The sequence below is a fragment of the Trachurus trachurus genome, assembly GCF_905171665.1.
Source record: "Trachurus trachurus genome assembly, chromosome: 22".
In the NCBI taxonomy this organism is placed as follows: Eukaryota; Metazoa; Chordata; class Actinopteri; order Carangiformes; family Carangidae; genus Trachurus; species Trachurus trachurus.
Window position 1 is genome coordinate 7,004,554 of NC_139907.1, and position 24,031 is coordinate 7,028,584.

The 24,031-nt window shown below is 41.1% G+C and overlaps 2 protein-coding genes across 2 annotated transcripts; both read left to right on the plus strand.

The window, feature by feature from the left end:
* Positions 1-569: 569 nt before the first annotated feature.
* On the plus strand, positions 570-3,709 carry kcnk3b (potassium channel, subfamily K, member 3b; the record flags this gene model as incomplete). Its single annotated transcript, XM_083998012.1, has 2 exons — positions 570-852; positions 2,811-3,709. The coding sequence occupies 2 exons, from the start codon at positions 570-572 to the stop codon at positions 3,707-3,709; spliced, it is 1,182 nt and encodes a 393-aa protein (XP_083854138.1).
* Positions 3,710-12,070: 8,361 nt separating this feature from the next.
* On the plus strand, positions 12,071-20,912 carry marc1 (mitochondrial amidoxime reducing component 1). Its single transcript, XM_083997955.1, has 7 exons — positions 12,071-12,366; positions 14,895-15,065; positions 15,875-16,037; positions 16,138-16,281; positions 18,172-18,233; positions 18,432-18,503; positions 20,318-20,912. The coding sequence occupies exons 1-7, from the start codon at positions 12,113-12,115 to the stop codon at positions 20,442-20,444; spliced, it is 993 nt and encodes a 330-aa protein (XP_083854081.1). The 5' UTR covers positions 12,071-12,112; the 3' UTR covers positions 20,445-20,912.
* The last annotated feature ends 3,119 nt before the right edge of the window (positions 20,913-24,031 follow it).

The window sequence follows — 24,031 nt, forward strand, 5'->3', positions numbered from 1 at the left end:
TACCTACCTGAACCAACCATCACCTCGGCTGCTGATGAGTGTGAGTGTGCGCCCTTGGAGGGAAAAGACAAACTGTTTATTCTGGCTTCAGGGGAAAAGAAAAGAAAAGGTGTGTGTGACTCTAAGTGTGTGTGTGTGTGTGTGTGTGTGTGTGTGTGTGTGTGTGTAGTATTTGTATTTGCAAAGGTGAGCTCCTGATTTGCAAGAAGCTGCTGCCACTGTTGCTGCTGTTGCTGTTGCTGCTCTGACAGTCTGACTGTGGGATTGCCCCGGCCGCGTGTTTCTTTTTTTTTCTCTTTTCTTTTCTGCAAAAATCTAAATATAAGTCGGTGACAAATAGTCCAAATACAGTAGCAACCCAACTGTGATGTGGGGGTGGTGCTGAGAGAGCAGCTCCGTCTCCAAAGTCCCCCCCCACACCCCTCTCCTCTGTTGGATCAGTAGTCCGTCAGGAGAAGGTCGCACTCAGTCTCAGCTCCCACCTGCACATACTTGAATCTTTTTTTTTTCTTTTCTATTTCTTTTTTTCTTCTTTTTGCTTCCATTTTTTCAAAAAAAAAAAAAAAACCATGAAGAGACAAAACGCGCGGACCCTCGCCCTCATCATCAGCATCCTCACCTACCTGGTGGTGGGAGCCGCCGTCTTCGAGACGCTGGAGTCGAAGCAGGAGAAGAGTCACAAGAGGAAGCTCGACGCCAGAAAGTACGAGCTCATGCGCAAATACAACTTGACCAAAGAGAACTTCGAGGAGCTGGAGCACGTCGTCCTGCACCTCAAACCTCACAAAGCCGGCGTGCAGTGGAAATTCGCCGGCTCCTTTTACTTCGCCATCACTGTGATCACGACCATCGGTAAAGAAAACTCTACGCTTTTTGTTTTGTCTTTTCATTTTAAGTATAGGCTACTATGTAGTGCCATAGATGAGGCTGATATGGATTTGGGTTGCATTGCATTGATACAGGAGCTCAGGACAGGGCTGTAGCCAGGAAATTAGAGGGGTTGAGGTCACTAATCCACATTAACCCCCCCCCCCCCCCCCCCCTCACTCACTTAATACTAAAACAATTTGCATGATAGGAATTGATGAATGTCCAGTAATTAGTAGGTTATCTCAACTGCTTAGCACAGCCCTGAAGCCACAGCGTAGTGTTAGTGTTTGACCGTGACAAACAAAAAGCTTTGAATTCATTATTCTATATCTATTTAACTTGGCTATTAAAACAAATAAACGTAGGCTGTGTGTACAGTAAGTGTTGTTAAAAGCTTATTCACAGGACACTGTCATAGAGTTAGTCATAGTGTGTTTGGACTGGGGTCAGTTATTCTAATGGCTGATGTAAGTGAATCATTATATATTTAACATGGTAAATGGAGTGCATTTATATAGCCTAGTAGTGTTTACCCGATAGTCTTAAAGCACTTCTACCTATACATTCATGCATGTGGACTAGAGGAGCAGGGAATCAAACCACCGACCTTCTCATTCATACAGTAGACAACCAGCTCCACTCTAGGGCATAAAATTCACAATTTTAATGTTGCATTTTATGTCTAGCTCTTTGCCGTTCTTTCTTTTTTTTCTTTCTTTCTTTCTTTAGTTATTATTTATTATTCTATGATCCATTTATCTAACTAAGGTTGTCCTTGTTATTTTAGGTGAAGTAATTAAGAGTAAAATGGTTTGGTTATTATTTTGTTAGACAAAAACTTAAGTCCTTCAATTCTTCTTTCTTTCTTTCTATTTTGGATTAAACTGTCAATTATAAGGCTACACTAGGTCAAAATATCAGACTCCAGGTATAATCTGTGTGTAATTGTATGGGAAATGGAAATGGAAGAAGAAGAAGGAGTGAAAATGCCTTTTCAACTCTGCAGAACACTGCAGATTACTAAAAAAAACATTAAGGACGCTGCTCCGGCTTCATTTCTGTTGGCGCATTAAGGCCAATTAAGGCTAATTTGAGCAGAGAAAAGTGATGACTTTGTGGTTTATTTCCAGTGTCTACAACATCCCAGCTGACAGCAGCGTGGGAGTTATAAATACATAGCTGTTAGTTCACAATACCGAAGTCGAGCCTGAATAGTGTGACCGGGTTTTCCATTAAAGGGATAGTTCACCCAAAATTCAAATTTCACTCATTATCTACTCACCCTTATGTCAACTAAGAGCTGTGAGAATTTTCAGAGTCCTCTGTGGCTTCTCTGAGCAGTCCGTGCAGCAGTATTTGTCCATATAATGGTTGTCAATGGATACCAACTTTCTTCGTCCAAAAAGACAGACCAAAAAACATCCAAATACCTCCATAGTGCTCATCTGTAATGTCCCTCTTGTATTGAAGCCCCAACATGAGAAATTGTTCCGAAAAAAGTCTATATTTTAAGCTTGTTTGTAGCGGAAGCTCCCAGTGTCTCGGTTCACTGCTCTTCCTGTGTCCGTGCAAATCACGCCAGCGGAACATTTTCTCATGTCGGGGCTTCAATACAAGAGGGACATTACAGACGAGCAGCATGGAGGTATTTGGATGTTTTTTGGTGTGTCTTTTTGGACGAAGGAAGTTGGTATCCATTGACAACCATTATATGGACAAATACTGCTGCGCGGACCCCCCGCTGTAACTCAGAGAAGCCACGGAGGACTCTGAAACTTCTCACAGCTCTTAGTCAACATGAGGGTGAGTAGAGAGTAGTATTTGAATTTTGGGTGAACTATCCCTTTAATGTGAGGATCTGTTTCCAATCCAACATGCACCTACGATGACATCATTGTAATATGACTCATGCATGATGCACCTATGCGTCCATCCTGCAGGTTATGGCCACGCGGCGCCCAGCACCGACTCAGGGAAAGTGTTCTGCATGTTCTACGCGCTCCTGGGGATCCCGCTCACCCTGGTCATGTTCCAGAGCCTCGGCGAGCGGATCAACACGTTCGTCAGGTACCTGCTGCACCAAGCCAAGAAGTGCCTGGGCATGCGTCAGACCGAGGTCTCCATGGCGAACATGGTGACGGTGGGCTTCTTCTCCTGCATGAGCACCCTGTGCGTGGGGGCCGCGCTGTTCTCCCACAGCGAGGGCTGGAGCTTCCTGCACGCCTTCTACTACTGCTTCATCACGCTCACCACCATCGGCTTCGGGGACTACGTGGCCCTGCAGAAGGACGACGCGCTGCAGAACGACCCGCGCTACGTGGCCTTCTGCTTCGTCTACATCCTCATGGGCCTGACGGTGATCGGGGCGTTCCTCAACCTGGTGGTGCTGCGCTTCCTCACCATGAACACCGAGGACGAGCGGCGGGACGCCAAGCAGAAGGCCCTGATGTCCGTCAGCAAGTCCAGAGGAGAGGTGGCTCGACTGATCCCCGTCTCGGCCTCGACCTCGTCCACGCCCGTAGCAGAGGACGCCCCGAAGGCCAGAGACTTAAAGGGCGTGTACACCGAGGTGCTTCACTTCCAGACTATCTGCTCCTGCCTGTGGTACCGGAGCAAGGAGAAGCTGCACGGCTCGATACCGACTATGATCCCTCAGGAGCTCACGTTCTCCGACGCCTACCTGCAGCAGAACAACAGCAACTACTGCCCGCACTACGTGGAGCCCGGGTCCACGGGCTGCGTGTGCAGTCCGCGCCAATGCACGAGCATAAGCTCCATAACGACAGGTCTGCACATCCTCTCTCCGTTCAGGGTGTTCAAGAGACGCAGCTCCGTCTAGCCTTTTCAGCGCAGCAGCAGATTTCAACACAGCACAATACGTCTTTGCTGCCAAGGGGACAGCTCATGTTTGGCAGCAAAGACATGAATACAAGTAGATGTTTGTGGTGGTGCTATAATCCCAGTGAACCAACAGTAGGAGCGAAAAGCGAAAGGGGGGAATAATAATAAAAAAAAAAGCACATGCAGTACTGTAAACAGTGATTTCTGATACTCAAACATGTTTCTGAGGGAGCACAGCGCCCGGTGTTTGTGTCAGAGCTCTGGAGAGTCATGTAGGCACAATGGTGTAGGCATGAAGGTGTACGTCATCTGGGTCACTCACTACATTTTCAACACATCAACACGCCGCAGTGCATGTGATGTGGTGTGTGTGTGTGTGCGCTCGGTTTTTGTAGGAGAAAGCAGAGCAGGAGCTGTAGGAGGAGGCGCATTAGGTCGAGGAGATGAAGCAGTGGCACAGAAAAACAAGATAACAGAAACATCCTCATGCAGCGAATGTAGGTTTCTGGTAATTATTATTCTCTTGCTTTTGTTTCCCATCGTCACTTCACACAACTGTCCTCGAACAAAATGTTTCTCGTCCTTAAACAAATCGTGTCGGCAGAACTTTGTTAAAGCTCACACATAGGCTACTGATAAAAATCATATGACTCACATGTGCAGTTACAGTTTTTTTTGTTTTTTCAGCGCTCTGCTCTCTACCCAAAATTGGAGCCGTGCATCAGTCACAAACACTTCTGAATTACGTAACGCCACAAGTGGAAAAGTTAAAAAACACATGATAACTTATGGTCAAAATGGTGAAAACCTGTATGAGACACTCTGCAGCTCTGACTGTTACACCTGCTGCTGCTGCAGGGTTTCTGTAGCCTACTCTGAGGTGTTTCTGGTACTTTTAGTTCATCCACTGGGCCACTGCGTCAAGGGAGTTTTCAACTGTCTTCATGTTTTTTTAATAATCCATCTGTCATCAGACCTGAGCAGATTTGAACTCTCAGGCCGTTCAGAGGTAGAGTTATTGTTTTATTAAAGAAAACGGTTTTGGAAATGTTGGAAAATACCTGTGTTTGTTTTCTTGGGAGTTAGATGAGAAGATAGGTAGGCTACCAGGAGCTAGCCTAGCTTAGCATATGGGCTGTAAACAAACAACCCTTATTCATTCATTCATACATTCAACCTTTATTTTAAAGGGCATTTCCAGTCGCAATCAGATAGCCTATCAAGTCACCTATGATCAGTTCATTTCATACCATCCACTCCCAACTGCAGCGTGTGGACGTTTATATTGGTTTTTGTTCAAGAATCTATTGTTTTTTCAATGTTCATTAAAGCAGAAGTAAGCAATCCGGTCGTTTTGGCTAATGCTGCGTTCCAGGCAGGCTTTTGAAACCGTAAGTTACAGCTTCAAGTCACGACTTACGACTTTGTAGCGTCCCAGGCAACTTGTAACTCGTGTTTTTCCAACCTGTTGCCTGTGAAAGTCACTATAACGGCCACTTGTGTTTTTCCGACCCGTGAACTCGTACCAGATCGAACTGGTACCACTTCACAGGTCGGAAAAACACGAGTTACGGGCTGCCTTGAACGCACCATAACTTCTTGTCAGCCGATGGAGTTAGCAGCCCCCGCCCTCGTCATGGATCTATTGGTCCTCGTCCCTACGTCACCACATTCAGGCGCATCCCTTGGCTGCACACACAGCCCTTCATGCCGTTCTCTCTCCTCATTGGATAAAAATTGTAGGATACGAGAAAAGTTTTCTCCTCGGCTCAGAGCAGAGCAGAGTGACTGACAGACCCGTGTTTCGGTCCAAACACTCTATGTAAGTGATTCCCGTCGGAAGATATAACTATTTAAGACTTATATTAACACAAAAATATTGCTTACTTCTGCTTTAATGGGCTCCGGACTAATTTTAAAATTGTTCTGTGGTCACAAGTAGCTAACATCCTTTTGACCATCAATTTACAATCAAATGAAATCAAAATTCAGACGTACCGCGTTCCTTTCCGGGTCAGAGAACAAACGCCTCAGACGCTGTGCATCAAATTCAGCGGCTGCAGCCTTCAGTCCCTCTACTGTTGTCTTCTCTGACCCGGAAAGGAACAATGCGGAAGCTGCGGTAAAGCGGTAAAGCGAATTTTTTAATTTAAATGATGGTCAAAAGGACGTTACTTGCTAAAAAAAGAAGAATAAAACAACATTAGAAATTTAAAACTTAACTCCAATTAAACCAAGTGCTTAAAACGTCAAAGTCTTGAGTCCTACAACCAACCGATGCTGCAACCATAGGTCAAAGGTCATTTTTCACAACCCCCTTTTTTTTTGGACTCATAGCAGTGTCACTGACCTCAGTTGTCATGGTTACCGTAACAAACACCAGGGTTCTGATAGTCACCATAGTTACAGTGACTCATGGTTTGAGTAGGTTTGGCCACTAAAACAATTTAGTAGATAATCACCAACAGTAGGAGACGCAAAAGATAAAGTAAGTATAAAATAAGATGAAATATAAAAGATAACATAAGTAAAATAAGTTGAAATTACTACTTCCTCAACGTTTCATGTTTTTTGTTGTCATGGTTACAATCATGTGGTTCTAAAAATGTTTGTAAAAAAAACGGTCATTCAGTTTGTTTTGGTTTTAATGGTTTCACAGGAAATGATGTGATCATGTGATGTGATTTGATAAACAACCACACACCATGGCCGCCAACAGAGGAGCTTGATAAAACTCAGTTTGTTTGTTATGAGAGAGATCTCGGTGCTAATTCACCTAAAACCACAAACTGTCATTTTTGGGGGGGATTTCTGTTTGTATGTGTACCAATGTAAACAGGAAGTCTTAATTAGCGAGCTCTGACGTGAAGAGGGGGCAGGGCCGGCCCCTGGCATAAACACTCTATGCGGTTGTTTAGGGCCACAGCCGTTAGGTGGGGGGCCACATGATCAGAAAGGTACCGGGGTTCATTCAAGTCATTTAAACATCCTGAGGTCTGCACGTGCGCGCTATGAGCTTTATATGTAATGTGAAGTCAATATTCAGCTTCTTTTATCTCACATTTGAGACATTTGGTGAAAATAGAATGGCAGAATGACAACATTTGTGCTCAAAAAGCAATTTCATTTTAGACTTGTTTTCTACACTTCTATATTGTATTCATATCCTATTTCAAGCACCAAAACAGTTCATTCTCATGACTGAAGGTGTGTTTTCACAAGGGATTTGGCATTTTTCAAAAAGCAGACCTCAAATTTCCAGCATTTGGCCTAAATTATTTCTTTATACAGTGTTCTAGGACAAATTGGCCTCAGTGTGCTTACAGCGGAGGTTCTAATATTTAGACATAAAACACTTGAGTATTGTTACATCTGCAAGTATCTTAAAAAGATCAATTTAAGAAAATATGTAAAAGTCGAGAAGATGGCCTCAAACCTCAGAGGGGAGAAACATGTCTGTATTCAGTTTTAACCAGTGATTTGGTGTTTGCGCTTAGAGTGCAGGGCCACAAACAAAATAGGGGGCCACCAAAATCCTAGGGCCGGCCCTGAGAGGGGGACTGTTTCTAGTCTTTATGCTGGGCGAAGCTAATGTGGCTAGGCAAAGCTAAAAGTGGTGCAGTGTCGATCTTCACATCTAACTACTGGCAAATAGAAACAAATGAGTTTTTTTACCGAATTTGTAAAAAAAAAAAAAAATGTAGATCTCATATGTCTATTATAATAAATATTAGGGGGCTGACTCTTATATATTTCTCTCCACTCTGCTTGTTATCACCTGAAGGACTGTGAGGAACTCACTGACTATTAAAACAAAGACATGAAGTGTGCAGAGTTTTTTGTTTTTTTTTCCAAATCACATCTGGATCACACAGAAGCTGGATGCAAACTATTTTTAGTAGCCGTCTGTGGTGGTGGCAGATGGGAGAGGGTTTTCTGTGTTTGGACAATGGATAATGAGCTGGTTGTCAGTCGCAGACAATTACCCCACAATAGACTGAGTGTGTGTGTGATTGATGGAAAAGTAAAAAAAGAAAAAAGAAAATCCACCCTCAGTTATGTTTCTCTCTGCCAATTTTAGAGTTTGGTGTTGTATTTTTCTTTTTCTTTTTGGGTGGGTGTGTGGGCAACATGATGTGTTGTCACGTTAAGTTTATTTCTGGCAGCTACGACGGGGGTTTTTAAATCCCCAAAGATGTTTGATTTATTTAAAACACTCACACAAACTGGCTGGTTTTTGTTGTCGACTCAGAAAAGGAAGAGATTTGTTAAATGTTGAAACAATGAAACAAAAAATTGCAACAGGGAGAGAAATGCATCAAAGAGGAAACAACACCTGCTGCAGACAGCTGCCTCCAGTGAGATGTCACAAACATCTCTGTGTTATAAATGACACAACTAAGAAACTAATGACCTGATTCATTATTTTGTCTTTTCTATGTCTAGAAATAAGACAATTATTAATGTTTTCATTTCTGGCAGCCACTAATGCAAAGGACAAAACCCAAATATGTTCAGTTTACCATCAAACCTGTATGAAAAATAGGAGTAGGCTATACACTATGCAGAGAAAATGTCCCTATGACAGATTGTTTGTTTATTATTTGAAGGGAAGTAGAAATGTAAGATATAAATTCAAAATGCTGAGTCAATAACACATTTACATACAATTTTATGTTTTATATTCGGATCACTTGCAAAAATCTAACTCTAAATAACTGGAGGTGGATTTTCTTTCTTTTTTTTTGTTCTTTCTCACTTTGTACAATTTATCTTTTTTTCCTTGTGGGGTGAAATCCCACCTGTGTGACTCAGCACAGATACAAAATGGCAAAAAAAAACAACAACCCTGCAAATATATTTGATCTCCATCTGCTGCGTGCTGAGAAACTGATTTTATGAAACAGACCTGCACCTTACTGGTTTTACATGAGTTACACTTGGTAATGGAAGAAATGTGATTCTGCTTTTGAATTTGATTTCAACAATAAGAGACCCAGAAAACAATATTTTATTATATTTTAAGTACTGTATTAGTTTTAAAGTAGGACTTCATCGTGTTGCACTATAGAGTAAACCAGCCTTTCTGTGTCACGACAGGAGGCAAAGTTGTACTACTTGAAAAATAACTACAAGAACATTTTTATTTATTTATTATACTTTGCCAAGGGATGTGTGTACAGTTGAGATACATCACACAAATTACTTTAAAATAATAATATATGGACTATTATATAGAAAAGAACACCCACAGTGAACAGTGTGGATATGTTGATCCACACAAACTCGTGACTCGTTTTTGAGTTTTTGCCAAAAACGAATTACAGAGATTTATCTAAAGAATTTCTCTTCTATACCATGTTGGTTGCATAAGCTGCCGTCGTGCTGTTTTATCAACATGTGCTGTGTGAGGGAAAAAAGGTGATGCTGAATGTATAGAAATGTCCGTTCATGTCCAGATGGTTTCCCCCTGGGAATTCTGACTGAAGTCCAGGTCCGGACAAACCTACAGCAGCTCAGTCACGAGCAAAAAGTACGGCAAAAAGTATACGGCGTTTTATCATGATGTCATGCTTTGTTATTGTCCAACTCATGGTCATGTGGCACAGCGGACAGGGTGGGTGGGTGGGATGGGAGGGGGTGGACAAGATTACGGGAACACACGACTTCACTGCAGCTTAAGAAACATGTACATGTACTGGCCTTAATGTAACAGCCATAATAATAGTTTCTGTTAAGATTGTAATAGATAAACTCATTTTCAAATATCCTTTTCCTGGGAATAATAATGTAATATGACTCTAGTTCCTGAGAAATGATGACTAGTGCAGTCTTGTAATTAATTTCTGGTGTAATTAAAGGTGTGTTTTAGTTACAAGCAATTAAAAGCACATTAATAATAAAGACAAATAATTATGTTTTTAAAATCTAATTACTTAGTTCTTCCCAGGAAATTTCCTAAGAAACTGTTCTGACATTATTAATTACACTTAAAATAGACCCGCCAGCTGTTTTTAAGGTGTTTTTGTCTCTGGTTTATAAGGGAGCTGTTTTGCTTGAACACAAACTGGCAAGATAAAACTGTACACTGACCCGGTTTATTGAGTACACGTTCAGTCTGACACATTTTACCGAGAGGTGTTATATACTGTAGGCTATTTATATAGTGTCTCCAATGTTTGCAATTAGAATACATATGTTAAGGATTTAGTATTAAAATGTAGTACAATTCGGCAGCAACATTAACTACTAGAGCCAAGCACTGAAAAGTGTAGGATTCATTTTAAGCCTCTTGTATCAAACTGGAGCTTTAATTAATGCATTCAATTGCCATTTTGTGAGTATATTTAGAGATATATGGAGATGGGTCATCAATAATCTTAATAACATAATGCCAAACACAGAGGTCAGAGGTCACATGAAATCACTGAGCTGCAGCTACTTCACCAAACACTGAACGTTATTAGAAAATAACTGGGTTTGTGTCGTTTTGTCCACTCCTTGTATAACATGTCCTTGCATTATTTTATTTTTTTTCACTCTGGACTATTTCTGGCTTTGTTTGCATTGTAAGTTTCATTAACATTTGTCAGGTGTGGGAATAACACATGCACTTGTTTTTATGTTTCTTATGAAGTCATAAAGAGAAGTTACTGTCTGAAACAAGTTGTGTCGTGTCTTTCAGGTGTCGGGTGTGTTCAGAATGAGATGCTACACTGGTTAAATTCAAGAATACTGTTTTACCTTGTAAAAGTTTAATTATTATATGCCAAGTGCCAAGAAAACAAATATTAGAGGAAGGTGTGAGCAGGTGCATATGACTTTCTGAGGCTGCGGGTTGTGGGACACATGATCCTCAGGTTGGGAACCTCTCCTCTGTTTGACTGTGTGTATTGATAGTGACGCAGCGATGCAGGAAATAGCATCAGTAAAGAAACAACGATAAGCAGAAGATCAGAGAAAATCTGTTATAAAAGCACAAAATCCAAAACGCTGCGTGCACCAAGAAGAACAGAATTAAAACATCAAAGTGTCAGTGGCTGAGAATAGAGCAATTAGGACTGTATCTCGTTATCTACATTTTGCTTGTGCGCTACAACATCAAACCAGCTTGGAAGGCCTGGCGCCGTGCCTGCAAATCTGCCTTCAGTCATTAGACGTGCACAGAAAAGCAACAGAAGGAGTATCCATTTGACAAATCCCTGTATTGCCCCCCCATCGCTGGAGCATCTGCTGTTTTCTACTTTGGCCATAGACCTGAGTATCTGTGTCAAAGACAGAAATAGTTGCACTGAGAAGGTCATCGTTGACATTACGTCACTTGGTTTTGGAAAATTTCCCTGGCAGGTTAAAAACTCACAAGGTGTTACAATTTCAAAATCAAAGTGCACTTTGTTGTGTTTTTGTTTGCCATGTTTTCATTTGCTATATGTAATTTATTTTTACTGAACTAGGCATGATTCATTCACCACAGCTTTTCAGAGATATCTGCCACTTGTACTGTAGCACAGATCATGCCTTGAGCTTTTACTTTGAAAGGGATGCACTTCCTCTTTTGATGACTACTAATGTTTGTTCCTGTAAAGTTTGAATGGATTTGTTGCAAGTTGCTTTGCACAGAAGAGTCTGCTTAATGAATGTAATGTAAAAGAAATGCTCAATCTTTGGCTCTGAAAATGTAATGAAATGAAATGTTAACTCCCTTTAAATGTCTACGTTTTTTGTTTTTTATTTTTTAATTTAGGGGGATTTTTACAATCTAAATATAACATATCATTTGGGTCTAGATAATTAAATATAGACCTACAGTATTGCAAGTTTGTTAGAAATTGTCTGGTCCTTCACCTTGGTGTTGTTGCAGGAACCAAAATTCAAGTGTCATATTCAAGTTTAATCCCTTTTTTTTCCTTTTCCTTTTCTGTGTTTCAAGTTAGAAAACTTCAGCTAAGGTTGTATTATTGCATCATATACAGAAATATAATATAATATAATATTTCATATAGAGAAAATAAAGCTGTAACCATCAATTATTTTCATTATCAATACATAAGACATTAATTTTCATGGAAAACTGTTTGATTTTTTTGATTTTTGATTTTTTGCACTAATGACTGACTGAAATAAAACACTTGCAGAAAAGAAACCCGTATTCAAATTCACAACTGACTGATAAATTGATCAGTTTATAATCTCTGAATGGTTTCTTGGATGCAGAGTGGGGTCAGTAATAAAACTTTCAGCCTATCAGCCCAAAGCGAGGAGGCGTGTTTCTGTTTTCCTGAGCGTCAGTGAACGTTACACAACATGGAGGGCTCGGTCCCGGTCCCCCCAGACAGAGTTCAATGTCCGAGGAGAAAGTCTCTTCGCCTGCAGCAGCCGCAGCAGCAGCAGCAGCAGCAACATGGAGCTGAAGGAGCTGGTTGTGAACGCCGTGGCCCAGAACAAGAAAGCGGCCGCGCTGCTGCTCGGAGGAGCCGGCGTCGCTGCTCTGGGGCTCGGGCTCGGATATAAATACCTGCGAAAGCCAGAAAAAGTTGTCCGTGTGGGCGTAGTGTCGCAGCTCCTCATTCACCCTCTCAAATCTGGCAAAGCGGTGTCGGTGGCTCTCGCCGAGTGCCAGAATATCGGCCTGAAGTTTGGAGAGCTGCAGGATCGGTGAGTGTCTTGGTGCAACAGATCCAATCAGAGGAGGAGTGAAGTTTGCTGTTGGTGTGTGAATAAATGCATCTGCACACATTATGCAAATAACAGATTAATTCGATTTTCACATCAGCTGAAAATGAATGATATGGGGGAAAAAATGGGAAAATTTCTCTATTTTTAATGTTAGCTCTGAAGCTTTTGTGTGTGGAAGTCAACTTCCACCAGGAGGAGGTAAAGAAAAGATGAAATCTTACAAAACAAACAAAAAATTATAGGGGAGACTGGGGTTGGTTGTCACAAGTGTTGGTTGTCACACTCATCATAACTCAGCAACCAAAGGGCCCTGTCACACAATATTGGTATTAAAATTATCAGAATTGAGAGCAGAGTTCACCTACGTAGTCCTTGCTCTAGTCTGACACTCAACTTTTAGATGAGAGCATTAAAAATAATAATAATAATAAAAAATAAAAAAGATGAGAGCATTTTGTTTTTTTCCCATGTTATTTTGAAAATTTTAAGATCTTCACTATTTTTCTTCTGGGCTTTTACACAATGGGTTTGTAACAAAGAAATGGAGACCATAAAAAAAAGTATGAAGGGAAAGCTATAGTTTTCATTGTCATTTGGTAATGAACTTGTTACAGGATGGTTGTAAACTCAGTTTTTAGCCAGGTCAGTTGGGGTTGGTTGTCACATGTGACAACGCCAACCTCTCAGCCGTTCAAAGGAGGTATGGGAGCAGTGTTTCATGTGCAAGCAGTGGGCACACCAGCTCTGCATCATTGGACTGTCCAGTCCCTATAGATATCAGCCACCACTGTCTCTCAGAGAGTAGGCTAAGTGACTCACTGCAGTATTGTTCGACCATTATGAATTATTTTCTGTAGTTCCATTGTGATTCTATGATGGTTCTTTTCTATGATGTTCTTGAATGCTGTGATTTCAGAGTTCTGCATTTTTAACAACAAAAAAACACGAGTCCCATGTGTCATGTTTATGTTCTGTGTTTTTCATGTCATTTGAATAAAAATTCACTTTAACATTTTATTCTAACAATAACCAGGATTTTTTTCATTTTTTCCCATTGAAATATAATAATAATAATAATAATTTTATTTATAAAGCGCTTTACATCAAAGTGCTGTACAACACATCAAAACTGCTAGCAGTTTACAAGCAGAAACATTCCAATAATATGTGACAACCAACCCCATGGCGTGTGAACCAACCCCCGCGATGGGGTGTGTCAGAATGTCTTTGATGATTAATGAATAAATGTTGAAATAATCTGGAGAAGGTTAGGTTCAGCTAATTTTATTGGTCTCCACCAGGGAGAAATTGGCACGGAGACAGGGAACACGTTACATACATAAAAAACACATACAGAAATGAGCAGGATACCCATTGAAACCCAAGACTTTAAGCTACCTTGTAATGTTGGAATGACTACTCCAGGATGTTTTGATGAGGAGATATTCACGCAAAACTAAAAAGTGTGACAACCAACCCCAGTCTTCCCTACTAATGTTGAGGCTTTTCTGAGGAAATTGCCAAAATTCATTCCAGTTTAATTCTGTTTCTCTTTTTCGTTAGCACTTCTTGTCTCTGTTTTCATCTGATATCCATAGATACATCTGTTACATTACCATAGCTGGTAATTTTTTATTTTTTGTAACTGAGAATTACCATCGTTGGTATTACATCTGCCACTGTTGCCACTTTCATGTTTTACCTATTATTACTTTATTTATTACTATCAATGCTGTGAATAATCATGCTGCTATGAGCACTTTGCACTTTGTCCACTACACATACAGTTACTGTACTGATACTGTATGTGTCCACCACACATACAGTATATGACAATCAACATCTTGCTGCTATAAGCACTTTGCACTTTGCCTACCTCATACATGTTGTTGTCTAAATGTTGTCCATTGTCATTCTGTATCTGTTTATGCCTCATTTTTGTATAATAGCTTGTATTCTGTGTATTTTATTACTTTTATGTTATGTGTAGGGACTAGTACAGATGGAAATTAGCTGGGAGCTAAATCTGGTGCAACCATCTTTTCATTTTTTCTTTTAAATGATTAATGCAATTGCACATTGTCCCTTATTAAACTTAATTCAGCAATAGAACATAAAACATGACGTCTGGTTTGCAAATAAATCATTACCTGAATTTCCAACCTACGTTACGTAACTTTGGGATTTCTCACGCACCCCTGACATTCACTCCCACACTCCACTGGATTTTTGATGTGCCATCTCGACAATAAAGAAGCCTGTATTTTTCCACATTGCGCTGCCTCCGCCATGTTTTGTTGCAGCCTCAGAGTCAGGTGTAACAGTCAGCAGTGGCACGGTGTCCACCGTAACCTGTGATGTTATCAGTACTACCGGTATCTAGTGTTTTTTTTCTCCACGTGCTCAGGGTGCAGCAGGTTTAATGCCTGAACACTGGGAGTTGCCAAATGGTGCAAACGAGGGAAATCCACAGTTGTGTGAGTGTTTGTGTGTGTGTTTGTTTGCAGACACTGGCTGGTGGTGACAGAGGACGGTCACATGGTGACGGGCCGACAGGAGCCTCGTCTGGTGCTGGCGTCTCTGACCTGCGAGGGAGGTCACGTCTGTTTGAACGGACCAAACATGGAGGAGCTGAGGTTCCCCTTCAAACAGCCCGACAACGCCGTCATGGACTGCAGGTCAGCGCGGTTCAACCCTGGCACCACGACCGTCTGTTACACTTGTACATTTTGTGGTTTTATGATCATTTTTGGACATTTTCTAGTAGTGTAGTGTAGTGAGAAATGTCTTCACTCATCTGACCAACTGTCCAATACTCAGAAATATTTAGTTTACAATCATTAAACAAAGAAAAGCAGCAAATCCAAACCTGGAGAAGCTTGGACAAGAGAGCACTGTGGATCTTTACATGAAGAATAACAATTAAAGCAGAAGTGAGTGATCCGGTCGTTTTGGCTAATGCTGCGTTCCAGGCAGGCTTTTGAAATCGTAAATTACAGCTTCAAGTCACAACTTACGACTTTGTAGCATTCCAGGCAACCCACTCGTGTTTTTCCGACCTGTTTTACCGGTGAAAGTCACTATAACGGCCACTCGTAACTTCCGACCGGTGAACTCGTACCAGATCGAACTGGTACCACTTCACGGTCGGAAAAATACGAGTTTCCTTGAACGCACCATAACAGTCCTCGTCGCTACGTCACCACATTCACGGCGTTCCTTGGCTGCACACACAGCCCTGCATGCCGTTCTCTCTCCTCATTGGATAAAAACTGTAGGATACGATAAATGTTTTCTCCTCGGCTCAGAGCAGAGCAGAGGGACTGACAGACCCGTGTTTCAGACCAAACACTCTATGTAAGTGATTGCTGTCGGAAGATATAACTATTTAAGACTTACAGTATATTAACACAAATATATCGCTTACTTCTGCTTTAAATGAATATAAATGATAACGCCTTGTTTACACTGTTATTTTGTGCTGCAGAGTGTTCAGCGCTGACATCCAGGGCCGGGACTGTGGCGACGAGGCGTCCCGCTGGCTCACTCGTTACCTCGGGGCAGAGAAAACTTTCCGACTGGTTCACTTCGAACCTGAGATGAGGGCTCGGAGATCAGTGAAGATAGAGCCGCTCTTCTCACAGGACGAGGTACATTAACGCTCCCAGTTCTCCGTATTTGCTTACTTATTTTGCGATCGATTCTCTGAAGTAAAGGCATTGAACTGGTGTTGTTTACTCACTTTTCCAGCAGGTGGCGTACAGCGACGTCGGGCCTGTGATGCTGCTGTCCGAGGCGTCCGTGAAGGACCTCAGCAGCAAGTTGGAGAAGGACGTCACCGTGGACCGCTTCCGTCCCAACATCGTGATCAGCGACTGCGAGGCGTTCGATGAGGTTAGTTGTTTTCTGAAAATCTGACTCTGGTTCCTTTAAAGCCTCAGTATGTAACTTATTTGGCTTTTTATTAGCAAAAATCAAATATTGCTTTCATAAATACGCATTTCACTTAAGTCGAGTCTCACCCGCATACAAATGAAAGCTTTCTCGTATCTTAGAATGAGTTGTTACAAGTCGTTACAAATACATAAGTGGGCGACGCACCGAACCGAGGCGGCCATGTTGCATCGCCATTTTTTACTTTCAGTGGCAGTGTGACCGTAGGTAACCATGGAAACTCAGCGGAGCTGTCGGCTCGGCCTGTTAAAACTGTCACCACTGTGTAGTGCGAGGAAGGACGGAGGCACTGGTGTTGCATTCAGGTGCAGTCAGGCAGACGGCCGTCGGCAAACCAACCGGAGGTCATTTTACTCCACGAGAGAAGGCAAGGCAAGGCAAGGCAATTTTATTTGTATAGCCCGTTTTTACAAACAGTTTGTCTCAAAGGGCTTTACATGGCATCGTAACAACATCCTCTGTCCTTAGACCCTCACATCCACTGAGGAAAAACTCCATGGAAAACCCTTTTAACAGGGAAAAATCGGAGAAACCTCAGGGTGAGCAACAGAGGAGGATCCCTCACCCAGGACGGACAGACGTGCAATAGATGTTGTTACAGACAAGAAAACAGTTTACAGTTTGTCACAGAATGTGCGAAATATGGAAATGTTAGCAGGAGAGAAAGACGGTAAAACAATACCACATCACCATGACAACATGTTGTCAGGCCTGTATTGTTTTGCCTCGTGCTGGTGGACCACTTGTTTACATAGACGCTTGTTTATCCTGTTACATGCAGCGTCTGTTGTCTGTCTGACGTCTGCCCCATTTCACGTGAATGCAACATCAAGAATACGTTCCAATATGCAACCGCACCACTAGATGAGGGGAATTCCTACATATTATACCTTTTAAAGGGATACTTCACCCAAAATCGATAATCCACCAGTTTTCTACTCACTGTCATGCCAAGGAAGCATTTGGAGAACTTTCAGAGTAATCAAAAGGCTTTTGGAGTTCCAGGGGGGGTCCGGCTGGCAACGGATTTTCATATAATGGCGGCGGATAGAGTTCACTTTTGAATCGTCCAAAACACACACTATGAAACATCCAGATACCTGCATACTGCTCGTCTGTACTGACCCAAGTGTCCTGAAGCCGCCACATGAAAAAATTGTTCAGAAAAAAATAATTTGATCTCTGTTTTTATCCTTGTTGTAGCAGTAGCTCCCAGTGGCTCTGTTGATGTCATTTGCTGCAAGATGTTCGTTCGTTGTTGTAAACCATTGGATATATGATGTAAACACGGAAGAACATCTTGCAGCAGATCTCGCGCATGCAAACTTTTTCATGTGGCGGCTTCAGGACACTTGGGTCAGTACAGACGAGCAGTATGGAGGTATCTGGATGTTTCATAGTGTGTGTTTTGGACGATTCAAAAGTGAACTCTATCCGCCGCCATTATCTCTAAAATCCGTTGCCAGCCGGACCCCCCCCTGGAACTCCAAAAGCATTTTGATGGCTCTGAAAGTTCTCCAAACCCTTCCTTGGTATGACGGTGAGTAGAAAAATTTGTGAATTATCGTAACCCTTTAACCTGCTGAACATGAACAAATAAAAACACATCAGAGAGTCAAGTCAGGACGTTAGAAACCAGAGAGCATCTTGGAAAATAACAGATCCTATGTGCTGCAGCAGCGACAGCCTTTTTATTGTGTTGTTTTATTTTTCCCTCCAGTCTGAAAAATGATCATTTGGTTCTTCTGACTCATCCCTCGCCCTTTTCAGTGTGAGCAGCGTGGACTAAATTTATCTCCAACTCCAAAACCAACTGCTTTGCTTTTTCAGGATTCGTGGGAAGAGATCCAGATTGGCAGCGTGCGACTGCAGCGTGTAATGTCATGTGGAAGGTAACATGGCTGCTGCTCCTCTCACACACACACAGATACACAGATACAATCACTTCATTTACCAACAAGGAATCTGAATCTGCAGCAGCGGTGTAAGGTTTGAATTAAACCTGCCAATGATCTGTCAGATTAAATGTCTGTGCATTTGATGTATGTGAAAATGCATCACTTGCAAACTGTAACTTCTGTCGTCTGCAGGTGTATTTTCACCACAGTCGACCCCGAGACCGGTATCATCAACAGAAAAGAGCCACTGGAAACACTGAAAAGGTGAAGCTTTAACTCAGTATTACACATTACAGGTCAATATTTAACTGTGTAGTGGTGGTGGTGGTAATCAGTGTTGCCAGGTTTTCTGCTCAGTTGGGACATTTTCTATTAGATTGGAGGATTGGGACGGTTTTAGCAGCTTTTAATTATTAGGAGAAGAAGCGATAGACAGGTGGGTCACTGGGAAACCTCGGCCATTTAACATCTGAGGAGTGATGACCGCCAAAATAAAATAAAATGTCACTTCAGTTCATTGTAACCCAGCGAAAAACACTTAATTTGAAAGTCACAGCTATATTTAAGCTCCAGTGTGTCCCTATTAGTTAAGACTTAAAGGGATAGTTCACCCAAAATTCAAATTTCACTCATTATCTACTCACCCTCATGTTGACTAAGGGCTGGGAGAAGTTTCAGAGTCCTCCGTGGCTTCTCTGAGTTACATCGGGGCTCCGTGCAGCACTGCATGTCCATATGACGGTTGCGAACGGAGCTCACTTTTCTTCGTCCAAAAAGACACACCAAAAAACATCCAAATACCTCCATACTGCTCGTCTGTAATGTCCCTCTTGTATTGAAGCCCCAACATGAGAAACTGTTCCGAAAATTTTTTAATAAGTTTATGTTTTAAGCTTGTTTGTAGCGGAAGCTCCCAGCACTGCTCTTCCTGGTCCGTCCAAATCTCGCGCGATTTGCATTGACACCCAGTTCACGGCTCCGCAAATCGCGCGAGATTCCGGCAGAGCAACACTGGGAGCTTCCGGGAGCTTAAAATATAGACTTATTTAATTTTTTTCGGAACAATTTCTCATGTTGGGGCTTCAATGCAAGAGCAGACGAGCAGTATGGAGGTATTTGGATGTTTTTTGGTGTGTCTTTTTGGACGAAGAAAAGTGAGCTCCGTTCTCAACCGTCATATGGACATGCAGTGCTGCACGGAGCCCCGCTGCAACTCAGAGAAGGCACGGAGGACTCTGAAACTTCTCCCAGCCCTTAGTCGACATGAGGGTGAGTAGATAATGAGAAATTTGAGAAATTTGAATTTTGGGTGAACTATCCCTTTAAACACGGGGCTTGTTATTAAATTATCAATAAATAATCAGACTCATGCAACGGTGCCTACATTACCCACAAAGCAGCAGGAGATCGTGTTGTGTCTCTGCTGTAGCCGCCTACATTTCTACTGCAGTGTGAGCGAGGAACGAGCTGCACACTCACTCCTGTCTCAGTCCGCAGCTTCACACAGCTTCACACAGCTTCACACAGCTTCACACAAATTTTAATGTGTAAAGTCTATAGAGTGTGACTCCATCCAGTAGACTTAAATCATTTTTGTTTTGTTTTTCCTGAATTTAAATCACATGCACAGCTTGGTTTTTTATTTCCTCAAACCCAGAAATGAAAATCGCTGCAACAAAGCTGGTTGTGTGATTTAATACAAACGCATGTGAAGCAGAAAAAGCTCAAATTTGGCTTTTTACTGTTTTGTGGCGATCAGGCATGTTTGAGATTTTGAGCTGAAATGTACTTTTTGCTTCAGTGCGTTTTGTTTTATTTAATCTTTTATTCTTTTCATAATTTATGCTTCACTAGAAAACCTCCATTATTTCCTGAATATAGTTTTTCTTATCTTTACTTTATTTTTATGGGGTTTCTATCTTGTTGATGAGAGTTGGGTCATTAAAATTAATCTAATTGTAAACTTTTTTTTTTTATTATATAAGATAAACAGTATAACTCCTGATGCTACTTATAGTTGCCAATCTCCCTGTTTGATTTCACTCTTAAACACCTTTGAACTCATCTTTGTCTCACAGCTATCGTTTGTGCGAACCGTCCGAGAAGCACATCTACAAGAAGTCGCCGCTGTTCGGGCAGCTGCACACCGTGAAGAAGACGGGGATCCTGCAGGTCGGAGACGTCGTGTACAAGATCAGCCGCTGATAGAGAGAGAGAGTCACAGAGGGTGAAACATGGCGTCACAATATTCAGGCAGTTTGTCTGACAGAGGAAGAAGAAAAAAACACTGTATTATCACTGTGTTAACCCACAATGAAACAGCACTTAAATAGATGTACACTGCACAGATAATGGAGAAAAAAGCATATATACATATATGCTTACATACTGTATGTATATGCAAGCATGTATGTAACAGTTGCACTAACGGTGAAGTTCAAACCACACTAATAATCAATTTTTTTTTATCACTGTTACGGTAATGGAATATGAATTACACACATTTCTAACACCTGCACGCTGGGTTATTGAATCCTGAAAGTACACACTGCCAATAAAGACAAAAAAACCTCTATGTAATAAAATACTGTGCAGTTATTCCTCAGATAATCAGGACAGAGAAACACTAGACTAGTGAATCTTCCATTTATGCATCCATATAAAGTATTAAAACAATCTTTTTAATGTGTCTGTCTGTTATTTTTTGAAAAAAAAATCAGCCTAATTTCAAATGGACCGGAGGCACAAACATAATAAATATTTTTAAATTATTATAGTCCCAACAAAATGAGAGTTTCTCATCCTGTTCCTGCTGATTGAGCTCTATGCTGTGACTGTTTAAAGCTGTTTAAAACATTGCTGCTCTATAAAAACAGAAATGAGCTTTCTACCTGTGCAGGTAATTATTCTCCAGCTTCCTTGTTCTCGTGTGTTTGACACCTTTATTTTGAAAAACATGCAGAGTTTTACCAGCAGCAGGTCAGTGGGTCTCGTGGAAACAGAGATCAAACCTGTGACCTGTTAGTTAATGTGAAACCTGTGAACTCAGTCAGAGTTTAACAGGTTAAAGTGGGAGATAGACAGTATTTCTGCTGGTGAGCAGCTGCAGCAACGACGCTCAACATCAGTTACACAGCTCGACCAGCAGGGAGCAACAGACCTGTTCTCTACCACAGAAAGAGCCGGAGGAGATTTCTGTCTGAGAGGATAAAACCATCAGAGAAGACGTTGCCAGTGTGAAGAGAAAGATCAGCCTCTGATAGAAGAAGTCAAAATATTCACTAAACTTTTTATAAGGACCAGAGTCACTGTGTTAAAATCCACAAAGAAAAAAACACAAATACCAAACGCCCAGTTGTTCGAAAGGTAATATAATCGGATTTTGGATAATGGATTGGATCAAATCTTTAAAATGGGTTATCCACAACTAAAAACGGATTCTGAGATTGGATTGGATCACGTAATCCAATCTTGGTTTTAATCTGGATCAAACCCCCAGTTTGTGTTGTTCAAAACTTTTTAGTGGGATCGGGGAAAACTTTGATTCAAAAAATAAGGATTATTCTGATCCCAGCCGTCGGATGGATTCAAGGTGGATTTCAGGAACAAAATGTTTTTTTTTAAATACATTCAAACTGATCAAATAAACAATATTTATAATGTAGTATATTTTGATTTATATTTTGCACCTGATTTTTAAACCATAACATATAAGTAAAACATGATAAGTAAATAAAGTTAACTTATTATTTCACAATTGAAGAACTTCTCCCAAACTACTGGATAATTTAATGAAATCTGAAGTTTGAATTTTGAAATACATGGGAAAATAGATAATGAGATATGAATGAAATAGATTATGTGATCCTGGATAGCAAAAAAAAAAAGGGGGATTTCAAAATCCGGATAATTTTGATCCAGATTAAACCTTTTGAACAACTGGGCCCTGAAGTTCAAAACACTGATTATCAATATTTTTGTTTTTATTACTTATTCCACTGTGCTGCATCTGCATTATCTCAACTGATGGATGAACATGATTGGCTTTATGTATCAATTTTAATATCCAACAGCCTGTGTCTCTGTGTGTTTTGCATTAATTTCTCCAGTTTGGACCGTAATTCTTTCCATAATTAAAGCAGAAGTAAGCGATCCGGTCGTTTTGGCTAATGCTGCGTTCCAGGCAGGCTTTTGAAATCGTAAATTACAGCTTCAAGTCACAACTTACGACTTTGTAGCGTTCCAGGCAACCCACTCGTGTTTTTCCGACCTGTTTTACCGGTGAAAGTCACTATAACGGCCACTCATAACTTCCGACCGGTGAACTCGTACCAGATCGAACTGGTACCACTTCACGGTCGGAAAAATACGAGTTTCCTTGAACACACCATAACAGTCCTCGTCGCTACGTCACCACATTCACGGCGTTCCTTGGCTGCACACACAGCCCTGCATGCCGTTCTCTCTCCTCATTGGATAAAAACTGTAGGATACGATAAATGTTTTCTCTTCGGCTCAGAGCAGAGCAGAGGGACTGAGAGACCCGTGTTTCAGTCCAAACACTCTATGTAAGTGATTGCTGTCGGAAGATATAACTATTTAAGACTTATATTAACACAAATATATCACTCACTTCTGCTTTAATTTCAAACTTCTTTATTAAAGTGGTTCACAAACAGATTTACATGAGAAGACATTGGGTCTCTTACCTGTTCTGTAAAAACTAATGTTGGATCATTGTTGAAGTATCTGTTTTTAATACATTTATTTCATCCTGTGTTATGAAGGCAGTGCAGCTGTGTGATACACCAGACATACTACACACACATATACTGTATAATTTATTCCATGTGCTAAACGCTGAGAAATTCAGTCTCCAGCCGTCCTGATTACACGTCCTCAGGCTGCATATTTATAATATGTATTTAACTCTTAACCTACAGGATGGAAACGACAACTCAAAGCAAAAAAAAAAAAAAAAGATTTATGCATTTTGTCTTTGGGCTTTCTTGTCATTGTTGCGTTTTACAATAATACACCCTGTGATTAGCGCTCCGTCTCCAGGGCAGATTCAACGCATCAGTGAGTCGCTATTGGAAAAAAGATTAGACAGGCTGGGGCTAGCTGTTAGCATGCTAGGAGAAAAGCACTGAGAGAGAGTTGGAGACACGTCTGAGTAAGGAGGGATCAGAGTTTTAAACTGTAACTGCAAAGGTTTTTCTTAAGGCACTTTTTCTCAAACTCAAGAATGCTGCAGCCCGACCTAAGAAAATCTACTTTTCTTATTATAACTTAACGTTTTTTAGAGTGAAAATTATAAGAAATGCAGTGCAAATAGTGAACTAAGAAGAACTGGCTGTTTAAGAACACACAATTTTCGACATCAACTCAATATCAACGTTTAAAAACAGGCAGAAAATATCATTTGAATTTTACACAAAAGGCTGTATTTTTCAAGACATACATGAGAAACAAAAGTAAAAATAAAAAAAACTTGATAACTAGGCCAGATTAATGGATGATCACCTTTATGATAGATATAATAATAATGCATTTTATTTATAGAGAGCTTTTCAGGGAACTCAAAGTCGCTTTACAGACAATAAAAACAGAAGAAAATCAAGTAAAATAGAAAAAATGTAAAAACGATTTGTGTACCCTGCAGTAACAGTAACAGTCCTCTAGGGGGGCGCACTCACTGATGTTGCTGATAGTAGGCTAACTAAAGTTCTCAATGGGCCTGAAAAATCCAAACCTGACCCAATCCGACTCCTGATTCACCTGAGATCATC